Raw genomic sequence first — 18,078 nt, forward strand, 5'->3', positions numbered from 1 at the left:
GTTGAATGTGCAGCCAGACGTCTACAAATGTGATGCTGTTGAGTTAGCCTGGACCAAACCTTATAATAAACATTTGCAGGACCTTGTTAAAAATTCAGACCGTTCATAAAACAGATGGCTGTCCTACCTTAAACTATGCAGGTGTTCCAGATAACAATAAATGAGAGGCAGTGTGTTGAGCAGATAAAATCTCAATAAAAGATTATAATATTTACAGTGACACGGCATGTGTATCTTATAGTTTTATAGGTTCTTCTGTCCCTGTTATTAAAATTCTGAGGGACTAACACATCTATGTACACTGAAAGTAATGTGTTTACTGTATGTGTTTGAGAGCTAGTTTCAGTCCACCTTTGAAAAATGTGTCTTATTCCTTTTTTGTTTGGATCCTAATAGGTGAAAATTGCCTATATCAACTTCCTGAACCACTGCTATGTCGACACAGAGGTAGAGATGAAGGAGATTTATACGTCCAACCATATGTGGAAGCTGTTTGAGAACTTCCTGGTGGATATTTGTAGGGTAAGTGGCAATGTATTTAATTATCTCAAAGTGAAGCCAACTGCTAACAGACAATGTGACCAGTAGATGGACAGTGTTATCCTGTTTTGTAATAACATCGTGGGTTTGGGTGATTATGGCAACTCAGCATGCAGTGTTTTACCTGTTGCCCACATGCAGGAAGTGTGACCCAGTGGCTGTGAGTCATGCTAATATCTTTTCTGTCCTTGCCTAGGTGTGCAACAACACCAGTGACAGGAAGCATGCAGATACCACGCTGGAGCGTTATGTAACCGAGACAGTCATGAGCATTGTCACATGTTTCTTTAGCTCTCCTTTCTCTGACCAGAGCACAAGCCTGCAGGTAAGGTGAACTATGGAGCACAGAATTTGAATTGGCAGTCTTTTTTGTTGTTTGCAGTCTGTAAATCATGCATATACTTGGGTTGAGTTGTTTGACAGAGAGAAACCCTGTTCATCTACATGTGTATATAAATACATGATTCTTCCCTCTGCTTAGATGGCATGCCATATGTATGTAAGTAACAGTGATGATTCCCTTCATTTTGTTTCCCAACCCCTGGGTGATTATCACCAGGCTCTGAATCTTAAGAAGTAACATCACTGTGTGGGTTTCACATTTATAGCTTAGTCAGCACACAGACTCTCTTGTTCCCAGATCTGTGGGAGTGTTGCACAAGGTTCTGCTGGGACATGGTGCACATGATGTCTCACACAACGTGCTCCATTCCTTAGACCTTGATGTAGCGGTGTGATGTCTCCCACAGCTTTCCTTACAAATCATGACCAATACCGTCTATAGATCGCCAAATCCATCAAACAGCAACTCTGTGGTGTAGTGTTACATGCAGCTGTCTTATTGACTCCCCATTTCCTTGGTATGTGGAGTTGTTCTGTTCAAAGTTGGCCCCAGTAGAACTTATTTTTCTTCTCTGTAAGCCTCTGTTCTTGTTGAGGTTTATCAATACATGATGACGTCACAACCCTCTTTCTCTTGCAACAGGCCATCATTCTTGGAAAGATAACTGAGGTATTTATTTTACTGTAGGGCTGTGGTCAGCTGATAGATTGCTCTTTAATTGTGGTGATAGATCAGTTGTCCTCTCTGTTAAACATTGATTTGTTGTGATGCGTTGGGACTGCACATTATCGTAAACAGCTGGCCGACTGGACCCGAAGCTGTAGACCCCCTCACCATAGGTGCTATAGTATCCTCACAGTGACATCTCTAGCACAAAGTGGGTTAGGAGGTTCAATCCAGTCAATTAACACAATAGTCACATTGTTTCTTATTAAGTTTTTCCCACGTATATTCTACACGTTTGTTTATTTTGTACTCCCTCTCATTCTTATCTTCTGCTCTCTCTTTGTCTTACAGACTCGTCAGCCAGTATTCGTACAACTGCTTCAGGGAGTGTTCAGAGTATATCACTGTAACTGGCTTAACCCTGTTCAGAAGGCCTCAGTGGAGGCTTGCATTAAAGTCCTCTCAGACGTTGGTAAGATAGTGGGTTAACATCAACCTCCAGTCTCTGTTATTACATTAGAAAGGGCATTATGGAACATTTTAAAAGCATTAAACCGAACCATCTACATTGTTTCCTCTACCCAGCTAAGAGCAGAGCTATTGCCATCCCAGTGGACTTGGACAGTCAGGTGAACAACTTGTTTGTCAAGTCCAATAATGTCGTGCAGAAGAGCATCCTCAGCTGGAGACTGTCTGCTAAAAACACTTCTAGACGAGACTCCGGCCTGACTACCTCCAAAGACTACAGAAACATCATTGAGAGGCTACAGGTCAGTAGTAAGACTATTTTTTTTTTCTTAAGGATTCAATCTAATTAATTACATTTTTCTTAATTTATTTAATAATCTAACCAGACAACTCATCTAACAGTTCCTTCAAGCAGGAAAGGTGTGATGACAAAAAACAAACAAAACAGAAACAAAAAGAGAGTGGGGGAAAAAGAAACAACACCGGTTTAATAAAACAGTGGTAGAAAAATATATTTACATTTTATTTTATGTAGGAGAACATGTGGTGGCACTGGCTTTCATAAAGAGCATTAGTGACACATCTGATGACAGAGTGGTACAGGACATCAAGTTCTTTCAGTAGTGTTTCTGTGGTCATTTGCAACATAGTCAATTTGGCAGAGAGGAGCTTGAACATGGAATAAAGGTGATGAAAGTACTTCAAACCACCAACTGCACAGTATGCACATGCAGCTTTTGTTGTTTTTTTACTGTGTTGGTCAGATACATGATTGAATAATACCTCTGTGTTTATACTAATGATCCAGTTTTAGTCACATTTTTTTAATCCACAAAAAAAAACTAAATTTCTGTCTCTGATAGAATAAAAGTGTTTTGTAATTGTTCTATTGGAATAATTCTCCTGGAAGAGCACATTGTCCCCAATCTAAACAATGTCTTATTGATCACGTATAGTGTTTGAGACCATTTTTATTCAACCACAGGAAAAAAACAAACAAGTTCACACAAAGCCACACTGACAAATGAAATCAAATTTTATTTGTATAGCCCAAAGTCACAAAGTACATTTGCCTCTGAGGGCTTTACAATCTGTACAGGGAGTGACACCCTCTGTTCTTAGACCCTCGGTTCGAGTGACACAAAAAACCTTTAACAGGGAAAAAAGGTGGAAGAAACCTCAGGAAGAGCCACAGAGGAGGGATCCCTCTCCCAGGATGGACAGACGTGTAATAGATGTCACATGTACAGAACAAATCAACACAAACATATTGTACAATTACAATGAGAAAATGACAATGAATTACAATGAATGATAAAATGTAGCAGTGGAACCTGTGATAGAGATAGTGAGATATATGTAGTGGACGTTGTGCAGGACCACAGCAGCAGCCACGATCCATGAGAACCTGCTGGGTGAGAGAGCACAGAAACTCCGGGGAAGAAGTTTAGTTAGTAACATGCTCAGTAGAGATTACTGCTCTGATTGAAGTGCTGTGGCACAAAAACAATAATTGGACTAAGTTTCCATATTATTTTTGCTGTTCGACATAGATATAGAAAGACCACGATAGGCCTATCAAGACTCCCCACCTGCGTCAATAATTTTGAGGAGTGACGTAACTCTTTTTGTAAATGTAAGGCAAACACAATTCTGTAGAAGCTGTTTAGTCACATGTCCGGCTGTTCTACCCCTTTTTCTTATAACACATGACTCACTCAGCTTTCACTGGAAGCCTGAAAAACTTGGTTTGGTCCAGTGAAGTTGTTATCTCTATTTTGACAGGAAACGCAGGGCTGAAAAGTCAAGATTGTTTTTAATATAAGTCATAATGTTTTTGTAGAGTTGCCCAAGACTGTTTGGGGTTACTCACCAACCCTTTCAGACAGAGGGTAATGTGGTTCACATAGTAATATTATACCCATTTCTTTCTTGCCTTTATTTGGGGAATAGCATTTCTCTGAATGTATGTTTCAACACATTCAGTGTCTGTTAAGTTTCTTATCCCAGTGGCACTTTTGTTAGCCACTAGACAGCCCACACAGTACTAAAATCAGCACCAGACCGGGAGTCTTCATGATGCAACTTCACATATTTCCCTATTTTCACACTAATCATCAGCAGACATGACAGTAAGTGAGGCTGAAATGCTGTAGGAGTAATCCTTTCATTCTGCACAACACACTGCCTCAAATATTAGATTCTGTAAATGATTGTTACACCTTTTCTTGATACTTATTACTTTTTTATATTTTTTGGACTTTTTGAACCTTTATTAAATAGTAGCAGCTGAATAGTGATAGTGAAGCGGGGAGAGAGAGATGACATGTGGTGGATGGTCACGGGTCAGATTAATAGCGTGGGCCGCTGCAGCAAAGACTGAGCCTCTTGTACATCGGGAGCACACTCTACCTAGAGAGCTAACCAACACCCCACTTATTCTTATTACTTTATAAAAAGAAAGAATAGGGTGGCAGGGATGAGGTCATATGAACAGGATGGCAAAACTTTAATTACATCCACCACGTCGTCAACTGCAGAACATTCAAAACCAGCTTCCATTTTACATTTCACTAAAGGAGCCCTAGAAATATGCTATACACCGCTCATCAAAAAGAACTTCATTTAAGCCTTGGCATTGCAATAAAATCAATAAAATAGTATACACTACTATAATTGTATATACCAAATGTAAATCTTAAGAATTGTACTTTTTAACATATGAGAATATATGATAATGTATTATCTATGTTACATTTAACTTAAGATTGCTGTATGCGTTAAGTGGATTCTGTTATGGGATATTTTTAAGAAAAACCCTTCAATAAGAAAGACTGGATTCAAAGTATCAAAGTATAAGTTGGATTTATTATTCTTGTACAAGAAGGAGCATTTAACAGTGCAACACACAAAAAGGGGTTACAGAGTAAAAGGCTCCTCGTGGAGCTCTAACAGTTGGTTCAGTTTTTTTAATGGGCTGTCTCTGACACCTCCCCACCGATCCAGATAGCATCATAACGGCCTTTTTTGGTTTTCTGCTCAGTAATGAACAGGATGTTCTTTATCTAAATGATACTTCTCTAACCTGTCTCTCTTGTCCTTGTACTATTGATTTATAATTATCTCTCCCTGCCAGCCATAATAAAACACAGGCCAAATAAGGGAAGTGCACGAGACATGCGAAAGACAGGAAATACACACTATTTGAATTAAAACATCTGAACCCCAGTATAAATCCTAATCTTTATTACATATTCAGTCCTTAAGTTCCCCTTGTTATACATTGATACTATGTCAACAGTCAGTAAGTGATAATCAGGTGTGTGTGGGGTGTATTGATAAGTTTATTTACATTTGAAATAAAAAGTTCAGGACTAATAAATATTCAAGACTGTGGTTTCATCAGGTCTGTGAACTCACCACAGCTTTCTGTAGTCTTTTGTCTTTAAAGTACAGTGTCTGGTCACATCTAAGCTGATGTCGTATGTCACGGTGCTCTGTAGGACATAGTCTCAGCACTGGAGGACCGTCTGAGGCCACTGGTCCAAGCTGAGCTCTCAGTGCTGGTCGATGTGCTGCATCGTCCAGAGCTGCTCTTCCCTGAAAACACAGAAGCTCGCAAGAAATGTGAGAGTGGAGGCTTCATATCAAAGTAAGTCTAAATCTGCAATCACCAAGTTATCTTTGTCTAACCTATGCTCAGAGAAAAGTGTTGTTGTGTCAGTGAATCCTTTTAACATGATCGCACAGCCTCAGAGAAAGTGCTAACTGAGAGACTGAACGGGGGCAGCCGGTGCCCATTTTTGTGTTTGGTTTTGTTTTGTTCTTTGGATTTAACTTTACAATTTAACTTTGTTTGTGCTGTAGAAAAAATACATAAAAAAAGTCTTAAGTGAGATCCGGAAAGTGCTCAGTAGTAATGATAAGTATGCTTTAAATATAATAAATATTGTTGAACATGAATTAAGTCCCTTTAAATTATGTGTTAAGCCCTTCAGTAAAGAAGTTTCACCTCTGAATAACCCATTTCTTTGCAGTTATTTTCATTTAAATAGACATTTAAATATGCTGCCAGGCTGTTTTAAGCTAAAAGATCACTGTTTGATTGAAATAACAACAACAACAATGCTGTGATTGTCACAGTTGAGGTGTAATTAGTGGTGCAGTTAGGTGGTTGGACAGCTGTGCTTTCATCAAACCATTTGTATGTCCTCACTTTTCTTTCTCCTCTCCTGACCAGACTGATCAAACACACCAAGCAGTTGCTGGAAGAGAATGAAGAGCGTCTGTGCATCAAAGTGCTGCAGACACTGAGGGAAATGATGACAAAAGACCGGGGCTATGGGGAGAAGGTACGTACCTCCTGCATTCCTGTTTCTCCTCATCTGCTTGTAGTCGTGCCCAAGTTTCACCCACACATGAGATAAAAACCCCTCAGTGACATCTCAGGGTGCAGCATCCCTGTCCCACTGCAGCAAAAAAGTAAGACCTGAGATCAAAAAGCTGTCCAATAAAAGAAGAGGCTGCATGGTTTCCTCTGGAGCCTGTGGAGCGTGCTAAAAAGGAAAAAAAATCACTTAAAATCACTGTAGCAAGGGCAGTTTATATATACTCTGCATCGTGTAGTTTTATGTTCAGCAAACACTGGTACGTATTTAATAAAAGAAATAGATTCTCTCAATGCTTTCTTCCAAAGTACTTTATCGAAACAGTAAGTCCAAATGATTTAAGTAACAAAAATCAACATTATTAACACTTTTAACAACATGCATGACTCTCTCACTCAATCATTTGACACAATCTTCATTGGTTACTAATGACCTGATTTACTAATCTCTAATTGGTTGCTTCAACTGTCTTGTTTCAACAACAATAGCAGCATCACAGGCTGAAACAAAGTCAACTCACAACTGCAATTTGATTCGTGAAATTGAAGGTTTTACTTCCACTTTTGATAGAGTGGTTATGTTTTCAAGGTACCTGTGTGGAGTTTCTGAACAGTAGTGGCTTCTGATGAGCAAATCTCTGCTCTGTTTATATCTCATGTGCAATAAGATGCACACACTTCCACAAGTAGGTGGTAAAAATGAAGGAAAGAAGACTGCTATGGTGAACAGGTATGTCAACAGAGCGGGTTTCAAATTATTACAAAAAACATCTCTTTAATGCGATAATGGCATTCAATGCATTTAAAGCTTTAAGAATACACACTGTGTGTTTTGGGGAGAATGGAAATACACTGTAACTGTTTGTGAACAAAAGCTCCACAGGGTACCTTTACTAGAAAAGATTAGCCTTGGTTTATGAGTCACCCCTCAGCACACACACACAAGCACAGAGGTCTATTAAATCTTGGTGCATACAGAATGGCAACATACTTGACAACAAACGGCCGCTTTCTCTTCTCATGTTACAAGCACTGAAGCCCAATTTAAACCGAATGCAGTTCAGAGCTGTGGTGTTACTGAATGTATTTGTACTTTGCCAACACCCAAATAATATGCTCTCTGTTTTACTGCTGTCTGAAGCCATTAGCCCTATAGCACATCAACACACATTTCAGCAATGCTTTTAAAGCAACAGGGCATAGAAACTGGTGTTTTGTGTGCTTTAGCACCCCTGGTGTCAGAGTGCCACTGTCATAAATATGGACACTTGTACAAGTGTATTTATTATGATTACATTACTTATGATAAAAAGTCGACAGCTATGAAACAAATGTAACAACACAAGACATACAGTAGCAGCACACTAATATAACTTACTAGTCCAACGGCAGTCAGCCAAGCTCAATGTCTGTCTTTCAGCCTTTGATTTCACCAAGCTCTCACCAACGATGGCCCTTTGCTCAGTTAGTATTTCTCAACATTTGCATTTATCCATAAAGGAACATGAGCTAATCATAGAGCTTTAAAGTCAGTGACTGATCATGGTAAGCATCATGGGAAAGACAAAGCCACTGTTGAATAACCCCAGAGAAGATTTGAGCTAGTGAGGACATGAAGGAATATAAGCAAAGTTTTAAGAGACATATGTTAAATACCTCTACGTACTATCTAGTTAAGGACAACAACCATTTCATATAATGTTTTTTCTGTAATCATATCAATCAAGCTTAATGTGATGTGTGATTCCAATGTTGTAAAACATTAAAACATGAAAGTCAGACGGGTCTTTTTACAATTATTCATAATTATACTTACAAATTCATATTCTGTTTGAGCTTTAACATGCTCTGCTTCTACATGTTTCACTACCTTGACATGCTGCGTGTGTGACAAGCTTTACACTCTTCTGACCAAGCTTTACTGTAACTCACTAATCTAGCTCTACTAACTCTGCCCCCTATACTTTTTCTCTTGCAGCTGATTGCCTTTGATGATGAAATGGATGTGGCTGAGGTTGATCATTTTAATTACTATTGTGATGTACATCTGATTTGTCTCCCACTAACAACATAGACATGCTTGTGCTGCAAGTAGACTTTCTAGCACCACATTCTCATCTGTGACGCCTGTCAGTAGCGTAGTCCATCGCTCCCTGTATTGTGCCTGTAAGAGTTGCTCCTAATCTCCATCCTAAAAATGTAGCATACTGCTAGCATGTCGAGCTCACATTATGCTCGCAATACGCTTGTCTGTTGTGCAACATATGGATGTGTACTTACTGTACTGAGGTGCACTCTTTAAGAAGGAATACTGTTTTGCTGAATATATTCTCGGGAATTACACAAGTTACGCAACATTACTGCTGATTTTAGCTTACCTATCACAGCACCTATATGCAGCTAAGATTGCTCATCACAAATTGTGTGGGACTTTCGGGCCCTGGAACTTCCGTGCAGAGACAGAGGGTGATTTTTAAAAAAAATGTTTTTATTTATTTATTTTTATGTCACCTATTTTGTTCACGCTGTAACAGTTGGAATCTTTTCTCTTTGGACTTTATACTCCTGTTACATTAAGGAGACTTATTCACACCATCTGATTTTTCACAGTTGATCTTGGTGTTAATCTTAAGATTCAGTTAATCTTGAATCTTATTATTATTATTTTTTAGCTCAGTCACCTGTTGACCAGTTGTATTCTACTATTTCCAGTCATGATGGTCTAAATGTTGTTTCAAAGACACTGCCAGGGGTAAAATTGTAATCTGACTGAAATATTGAATTTATAAATAATCTATGCACCATGCCAGGTTTTAGTTTTAATAACTTTTAATTGTGATGTATACTCCTTCCACATTAAACCCCCCAATGGCCCTGTTGAAAATATAATCTTACTAAGTGAACATCCGTCAACTTTAGTAGTCTTTTTAAAAACTGAATATGGTAAGATCCTATCTATTAGGGTCATTGTGTTACATTGCATTACATCAATGAGCTCTTTCTATTTTTCTGGACACTTAATCTACAATCCGCACAGCCCTTATGATGGATGGTGGTAAGCGAGCATATTCTTCTAAGCCCTTTGGCACCACTGCAAGAGCAGGTGTGAGTGTATATATAGACAGGGATACTCCATCTAACAGATAGTTCATAACACAGGGGGCCGGAGTGTGTGTAGCAGCTTGCATGTCATGAGTGTGCATTGCGAAAATAAGTTAGTGGTCATGACCTGTGGCCTTAAATGTACTACGAGGAGTTCTTAACTGGGTATCAAACTGTATCAGTTTAATACTGATGCCCATGTATGACCTAAATAAACTCACAAGACCATCAATGAGAATATTGGCTGATTTAGTTATTCTTAATGTCAGCCACCAGATCCGATTTGGTCAGATTCCCCTTGAAAACTTCAGAACAGAATGAACACAAAATAAAAGCTCCTTGTATATTCTTAAAGGAAGTAGATAAAACAGGTTTGTCCTTTCTATGGAAATTTAGGTGTGACTACACTTCTACCTCTCACGTCACTGGTGACTAACATCATAGGATTTAATTGTAGTCTGTACGTGTTTTTTTGTTTTAATTAAGCCATTAGTTAATTAGTTTGTTTTAGTTTATTTTGTAGGTGTGATATTTTGAAAAGGAAGGCCATGCTTCTGTTTCCTCTTACTTGGACGGCTAACATTCTCGTGATTCAGACCAGAAATCAATCCACTCACCTTTAGCTTACTCGAAGAAGCTGGTCCTCTTAAACTCCTATTTATCTGAAATGTTTTTCATAGTTTGATCAGGTCCTCTAATATTTTTTTTAACTTTTCTTTGCTCAAAAGATGCAGATATATTTATTGTAAAGCAGTCTGAAAAAAAAAAATCCTGGAGAAAACCATATCCAACCATATGACAAGTTCTTCATCACCACATGGAGTTGACTGTGAACGCAGTATGCATTATTATTTCATTTGTAGCACTTTTAGGACATGTTGTCCTTGTTGGCTTAAAGTTTAGAATCAAATTTCTTTACTGACATTTACTGGCTTGCAGCATGACATTCATCTCCATGACAATTCTGTCCACTGATGAGGGCTGTGTCATGTGGTTGAAAGCTCCAGAGAACAGCTGGTAAGATGGACCTTTTAGTTGTTTTTACTAGCTTTGTTTTGGTATGAAACATTTTAATGTTTGCAGCCAACTTGGTAGCTTCTCTTGAATTGAATAAATTTGTCAAAGCTGTAAGCACACCATGTCAGAGCAGAAGAATCTGTGCCAGTGGGAAAAAAAAAACCTGAAGAGTGAAAAACAGGCCAACAGTCATTAGTCACTTAATCAAGAGTGTGGTGAGTGCAAGGGAAGTGAACAATGATGATAGTTGGGGGAATGGAGAAATTGTCAGAAAGGGTCTTTCCAGAGTTGCCAGGAAGCAACATGCTCTCAGTTTCTCTGTTATGTCTCTGTCTTATTTTCCCTCCTTCCCTCCCTCCTTGTGTATGCTGTTTGGTACTGCAGCAATGGAAATCCCCGACTTCCACAAAAACAGGGCTGTTCTCAGAGACCGGCCTTTTGTTCCATCAACTCCTCCCATATGCATTTTAAGAATGTACACATATGCCCGCACCCTCGCAGCACATGCTGTATGTCACTCATTCATGCACACACTCATATTAGCAGCAGCATACAGTGCCCTGACTGTTGGCTGGCAGCATGTGTGTGTGGATGTCATTCAGATGGAAGACAGGCGGGCCAAAACCCCAACTTCCTCTCAACAACGGCAAGATAAACTGCCATTATAGCTGTTATGTAACCCCGCTGTTTAGCCTGCTGCTGCTCTCTGACCTACCATAACACACCCCAACTCCCACCCAAAGGTCTCGTAGAATGAGTGCAGCTGTCAGTTTCACTACTCTTTGACAGAGCCCATCATACTTCTAGTTGGTGCATGCCCAGTCTGTGGTGTGTGTGTGTGTGTGTGTGTGTATCCATGGAGAATGATGAGAGAGCAGGATAAAACGGAGTGATGGTTCACCCATTAGCAGAGGTTATCTCACTCTTCCAGAAATAGAAACGTGATAAAATGCGAGCCAGGGGAAAACAAGACACGACTAGCCTGCCACCCTCATTGTCAGGCCCGATCATATCATTCACTGTGTGTGTGTGTGTGTGTGTGTGTGTGCGTGCGTGCATGTGCGTGTGCGTGTGTTTGTGTTTGTGTATTTTCTTCACGTGCATGTGGACCTCTTCGTGTGTGCGACTCTGTGAGGTCAAAAGGGTCAGCTAGAGATGATGTCTCTGTCTTATTCTGGTGATGTAACATGCTTTGCCTGAGCACAGCGCTGAGTACGTAACCCATACATGTAGTTAGGGTTATATAAGAGACTATTTCTATGCTTGTGTGTGTGTGTGTGTGTGTGTGTGAGATAGAGAGAGAGAGAGGGAATGTGTTTCCAGTCAATCTGTTTGTGTTTATGCCAACACGCCACAATCTCCCCATTATTCTGTTATGTTTAGCTAGAGATTTCTAGATTACCGGTTCCTCTTTTTCCCTTATGCCTTATTTCTGACCACATCCCCATTGATTCACAAACATTATTGTTTTGTCTATTTCACTTTCACTTTCTCCGTTATGCTTTTTATTTCTCCACTGTCTGCCACTCCCATCACTAACTCTGCCAAGCTGCCTCAGGCAGACTCTTGTTTGTCCTGGTTTATCCTCCCCGCCTGCTACTGTGGGTGAAATCAGGAGACGGTGGGTTGTTGTTCTTTTCTTGGTCAACAGGGGGAGCTGCAGACGTTCCTCAGCAGCATGCAGCACTGTCCCACTTTCCTTAACTTAATGCTGCACGATTCTTGGGCTCCAGCCAGCTCTCAGGAAGCAGTTACATAAGAGCCAGCAATTTTCTTTCCTTTTTTTCATGTTTTTTCTGGAATTTTAAACTCTCCACTGATTTCTGACCTTCAGTGGTAATTGGCAATAAAAGTGCAGCAGAGATGTCTTTCAGGAGAGAGTAGCAGTGGTGCACCTCCATCCAGGCAGCACAAGGTAGACAAGGGGGGCATGGGAAAGTTAGCCATTTATTTTGGCATTTTAGTGTGCACTTCAGCCAACATATAACACCTGCTAATTATTTGAAGTTTGCCTCTGTTCCAGGCCACTTTTATATTGTCAGTAGATTGCTATACAAAACCGTCCTCCTGGCCTTTCCCTAAAGACTTGTTTTCTTTAATTATGAGCGGCCAATTGCCTTTATGGCTTCCTGGTGAGGTGAGGTAATGCATTGCTCACTGTGTCTGGCTGTTTTGAAAATATGGGTTAGGGCTCTAAGTTATGTTTTGTTGAAAAAAGGAGGGATGATATAACTACTGGCAGCCCCCTGAGAGAGGAAAACATCCCCAGAGGAGTATACTGATTTTTCTTGACAGTTAGATCATACAACCTTTACTGCCTCTGTTTCTGCAAATGTCCTGATATTCATTGTGTTTATTTGTCTCGCTTTTGCTGTGCTATTGATGTTTCATCATAGAGTCTGAGAAGCATAGCAATTGGAAGTGGTGATTAATTATAATTCATAATTGTTATCCACTCAGGTGAGCCGTATTTTTTATATACCAAAACATTTAGAAGTGACAACACGGTGGATGTTAAATATAGTTTTAGCTGCATATGTGATGCATCACCATTTTTCTGTGGAAATAATTGTGTTGACGTAAAAGGGGGCTTGTTGCAGGGAAATTCCTGCCCAGTTGCACAATTAATCAGCATGAACCACCATGACTGTGTTGCAGAGAGAGACATATGGTCATATTGGGTTGCATGTTTGTTATTTAGTTGTTCACAATCTTTGCAAGTTTTGTCTGTGTGCACATATATGGAGGTGTTTTTATTAGCTTTGTCAGCTAAATAAGTTGTTTACCACAGAGAACAACTTAATTACATTTATTTAGTTTATAAAATTTCAAATTGAGTTTTATGAATTGAGGGAGTTGGTATCATTTTTCCAAGAATGCTGCATTTGCATGTTATTGTCTTTATCATTGATATTTATTGTTACCACTGTTGACTTAAGACAAACTTTCCAACAACAAAAATATGTCAGTAATTAAACTGCACTGAACCAGGTCAAAAAATCAGCAGGATAATAATAATAATAATAATAATAATACTACTCATGCGCTTGTACATTCAAAATATACATATTGGCGGAGGAGCAGGTTAACAGTAAAGAACAGAATACGAAACACACCCCAGTGTAGGTCTACAGTGTAGTGATGACGGGCGATTTTTTATTTATTTTGTTTGTTATGGAGTTTCTGCTCCGTCATATCTAGCTCATTGAAAACACATAACACGAAACATGTTGAAATGAAATTTCTTACACCCTTTTAGAAATGCATTATCACCAAGATCTCAGTGAGCAACATGTTTTTGTTCACCTTCTCTCTGCCCCCGGCTCTTTAAGTCACGTACATTTATGATGTGCAGATGTGAACGGCAATCTTAGTGAGCAGGAGAAAGCCAGATGCATCAGTAAATGAGCAGCAGCTTTTAGGTATGACAAGTTAGTTAGGTAGAGTTTTTTTTTTCTTTTTTTTTTTTAGGGAGGGTGCTTTGGAGGCAGAAGCAGCGTAACTAATTCAACATCTTCAGACTTTGACTAACATCATCCTTTTATTTCCAATCAGCTGGCACCTCCACCCGAGCCTGAAGTCCCTGCTGAGGTGTGTTTAAGACCCATATTGCCCTGCTGCCTGCTAATATGGGTCACTGCTGATCAAAGATCATCTCTCATATTTACATACTAACTCCATCCCATTACACTTGTGTTCAGTCTTAATCTCTTTATCCGAATATATAAAGAGCCACAACCCATCCTCATAGACCACACGTGCATATTGCTCACTCTGTGGAACTTGAATTATGCTACCTATCTGTTTGTGCACCGCCTCCCAGTTGTCCACCCATCCATTCTTCCCTCCCTCCTTCCCTCCTTCCCTCCTGTCCTTCCTTCATCCTTCTATCCACCTCTCTTGGTTTTTGAGCAAAGTCCAATTTTCTGACCTTCTGTCAGTGGGGTGGGGTGGGGTGGGGGGGTCGAAGTCACAGGTGAGGTGTTTTTCCATGCCAGATTGGTGCTTACAGTGTGTGTCAGTAGCTCACGGCATCATTATGTAACCCGGACAGAGCTGTTTTTTCTTTATTTTTCCCCCCCTCATTCTCATGGCCTCGTGTTTCTCCCCCTCCGGCAGCTTGTCATTCTCTTATGCAAATCATCTCGGTTCTTTTGCCACTGTGACTGTAAATTAGTGAGATAGGCACTGACTACAATGTTTGAAATGTGCTATACTGGATTGTCTGGAGAGTGTGTCGAAAGAAACTGTTGCTGATGAACAGCTTCAGATGATGAAAAGGTTTTTAGTCATTTGGTGAATATTGGTCCTTCCTTGCATGAAGCCTTGCATGACTTTGACTCGACCTCACATCTTCCCCGACACAACCACTTCCCTTTTAACTGCATGATCTAATTTGCACCCAATTTCCTGCATGCTAGGAAAGTAACTAATTTGCACTGTATTAACACCCTATTTTGTTTTTCTAATTTCTTTTCCAAATTTCTTTTCCTACATTTTTTATTTTCATTTTATTTATTTTTTTTATTGCTTTCGGCTAACTCACCGCACATTTAAGGAGCTTGATCCCAACCAGCCACAGAAGCAACTGGAGGATCAAACGAGGGTAGGTACTCAGTTTGGTATGCTGTGGTCTGGTCCAGGATGGTTGACAACTGACTGAGTGCTGCCATGCGCTCACAGTCACACGGCGGCCACAGCATGGACTCGCTGCTCCCCTGTCAGTTATGCGATATATAACACGCGAGGCACATCAAGCGGTGCACATTAACTCTGGGCTGTTGACATGTTTGACCCTGAGGGATCATGTAGGTGACTGTGCTGCTCTGATTTACACCAAACCAATATGGGGAAATGCTGAATGTCAGCATGTCTTGATGTGGGAGAGGGCACAGTGTCGCCTTTGAACATCACTGACTGAGGTCAGAGGGCAAAGGTCAAATAAGAAGAAGCTGTGTGTTGGTCTGTGATCTTCTAAAGAGGATGTCTGTATTAGGATTAGCCTTTCTTTCTGAGCATCTTTGTGTTTCTTTAGTTTGATTTTCATTTCCCAAAATTTCTATACAACTGTAGTTACATATGTACTTATTTTATTGCATTGAGCCACTCTAAAAACAGCATTTGATGAAAGGGCAAGGCTCTCAAGTGAAGCAGAGTCACACTAAAGAGGAAATGATCAGGATTTTTTTTGTGTCCATGTAACCTTGTACTGTAACTTTTCACTGCTTTTCATTTTGGGCTTTTTGACGTAGAGTTTAAATTTTTTGTGTGACTAAGTCTGTCCTTGCATTCATTTCCTAGTCTTATACTGCTACATTGGCGTAGTAACACTGACTTTGGGTTTCAGCTCCAGTTCTGTGACAATGTAACTTTTAACTGGACCTAACATCCATATTTTTACTGATAGGGCGAAGCTCTGCGACAGATCTTGGTCAATCGATATTATGGAAACGTCAAACCTGGCCAGAGGAGAGATAGCCTCACAACCTTTAGCAACGGTCCTCTCACTGCTGGAGCGCCGGGGAAATCACCTACAGGTGTGTGTCTAACAGTACAGTATCTGTGCGTCTGTGCTTTTGCTCATAAAGATAAGATGAGATGATTTGGAAATTATTTACTTGGCAAAGCCAGACGGTGTTGCAACAAGCTCAACATACATCACACACAAATGTACATCAAACCAAAATAGTCTAGTTCAGAGCTGTCAGCTGCAGTACGGCAGCCAGGAACTGATCACAAAACAAGAAACTTGAGTCATGCCATTGAAACTTTATAGGAACTTCAAAAAGGGAAATAAATGTTTAATTAAATGATATATTGCATAGTTACACCAGACAGAGATCATCTTCACAAAGCGTGTTTTATAAAGCTTATAAAGAAAACCTTCTGACCCTTACTCTTGTCCAATCAGCTTAAAGAAAGAAAGCACGAGAAACATTTGAAGATAACTTCTGTTTAAGTCAGTGAAAATGCTCATGCAGAGTTTTGACAGTTATTTAAATTGGTACTGGACAATATATATATATATATAATATATATATATATATATATATATACACCATGTGGAAAAAGTTTCTCCATCAGTTGCACAGACAGACTTCACTGACAATTTCCACTCAGTGGCAGTAAACAAAACATGTTTAGGGTGGGGGGTCGACCTCGCTTACCTGGACCACACAGCAGTAAACATTTTCTCACAATGCCACATTCACTGAAGGCCCTATTCTGTACATCCAGAATACAATCTTTATAACAAACTGAAGCTGTCTCTCCATCCATCCAATGTTGGCCGTCTTTTCTCAATCCGGACTGACATTCACAAATGTATTAGATTGTTCATAACTGACATTTATTCATTCCAGCCAAGCCGCTGTGAGTCTCTCATCAGAGCTATGAGTCATCGTTCATCTCTAATGCTTTAGAGCAGAGGAAAAAAAAAGAGATCTTATTCACAGCCATGGCCTTGTCCTCCTTTAAGCCCCTGGACCTCGGCTCAGCTACTGAGCATACTGCAGGCCGTGTTGTTGCCAGGCGACCGGAGAGCCAAGCTCCGTCTAGAATGGGATGTGTTGTTGATTCAGTGGCTCGCCCAGCCAGAGATGGCTCTGATGGGTGCTGTTATCTCACCACGGCCTCTCTGGCTGGCTGTGGTAGCCAGCAGCGGCAGTAGGAGTACCTCCAAGAACTATAGACTCATCTGATGTTATTTGTGTGCTTTGGCTAAATGGTCAAAGAAGACACTTAGCATAAACTCCTTTTTATTAAATGGCATCCTATATCAATCTGATTAAAACATGCTCTGGACTCTTTTGTTTTCTTTATACTCTCAAAAATTTATTCTGCTATGAATGATTGATAACTGAACTACACTAATGTGATCAGAGTTACTCTGTACTTATGTATTATGTGTTTATTATATGTTATATTACTAGGCTATAACAAACAGTAACATTTTGTTAATTAACGCATTAAATATGAATGCAGACCACTGCTCTGAAGGCATCCATCAAATATGATAATAGATCTATAAGGTAGCCTGTCTGAAATCTGAATACATCAGTATGAATATAGATGATAATCATTTCCACCTTTGTGATCGTAGTTGTCAGCTCTGGGGTTGGAGGTCGAGGTGAACTGAGTTTAGCGGAGGTCCAGTGCCACCTGGACAAAGAAGGCGCTTCTGATCTGGTCATTGACCTCATCATGAACGCAACCAGCGACCGGATCTTCCAGGAGAGCATACTGTTGGCCATCGCACTGCTGGAGGGTGGAAATACGGTCATCCAGGTAATCGGGGGGGTTACTGGGTTCAAGAGTACGCGTCACAAACAGTGACTGTAGAGGAGTGTGAGTGTGAAGTGTTAATGAGTTCAAATGCTCACACGTCTGGCCTGCAATTAAATGGGACCACTAAAAGTGCTCCCTTCAGAGAGGCATGAGTAGAATCTCAACAAGGAGATGTTATCTCAGCGGTGCGAAGCTGTGTTGGGAGGAATTTAAGTTATTGCCCCGGAACGCCACTCTGTCAGCTGAAAAAAATAAAGTGACCAACGAT

The 18,078-nt window shown here is 40.1% G+C and overlaps 1 protein-coding gene across 9 annotated transcripts in view; it reads left to right on the forward strand.

Annotated features, from left to right (window-relative positions):
* itpr1b (inositol 1,4,5-trisphosphate receptor, type 1b) overlaps window positions 1-18,078 on the forward strand; it is an 82,754-nt gene that overhangs the window by 27,354 nt on the left and 37,322 nt on the right. For 4 of the 9 annotated variants that reach the window (XM_019267303.2, XM_027273613.1, XM_027273657.1 and 1 more), the window contains 8 exons: window positions 397-522; window positions 737-865; window positions 1,901-2,021; window positions 2,135-2,319; window positions 5,521-5,669; window positions 6,258-6,369; window positions 15,931-16,060; window positions 17,626-17,810. In XM_019267303.2, coding sequence (XP_019122848.1) covers window positions 397-522; window positions 737-865; window positions 1,901-2,021; window positions 2,135-2,319; window positions 5,521-5,669; window positions 6,258-6,369; window positions 15,931-16,060; window positions 17,626-17,810 — 1,137 coding nt within the window. Of the gene's footprint in view, window positions 1-396; window positions 523-736; window positions 866-1,900; window positions 2,022-2,134; window positions 2,320-5,520; window positions 5,670-6,257; window positions 6,370-8,382; window positions 8,419-14,078; window positions 14,115-15,081; window positions 15,130-15,930; window positions 16,061-17,625; window positions 17,811-18,078 lie in introns of all 9 variants that reach the window. The other 5 variants (XM_019267298.2, XM_019267301.2, XM_027273414.1 and 2 more) reach the window with 3 other exon arrangements.

The sequence above is a fragment of the Larimichthys crocea genome, chromosome I (assembly GCF_000972845.2).
Source record: "Larimichthys crocea isolate SSNF chromosome I, L_crocea_2.0, whole genome shotgun sequence".
Taxonomy (NCBI): domain Eukaryota; kingdom Metazoa; phylum Chordata; class Actinopteri; family Sciaenidae; genus Larimichthys; species Larimichthys crocea.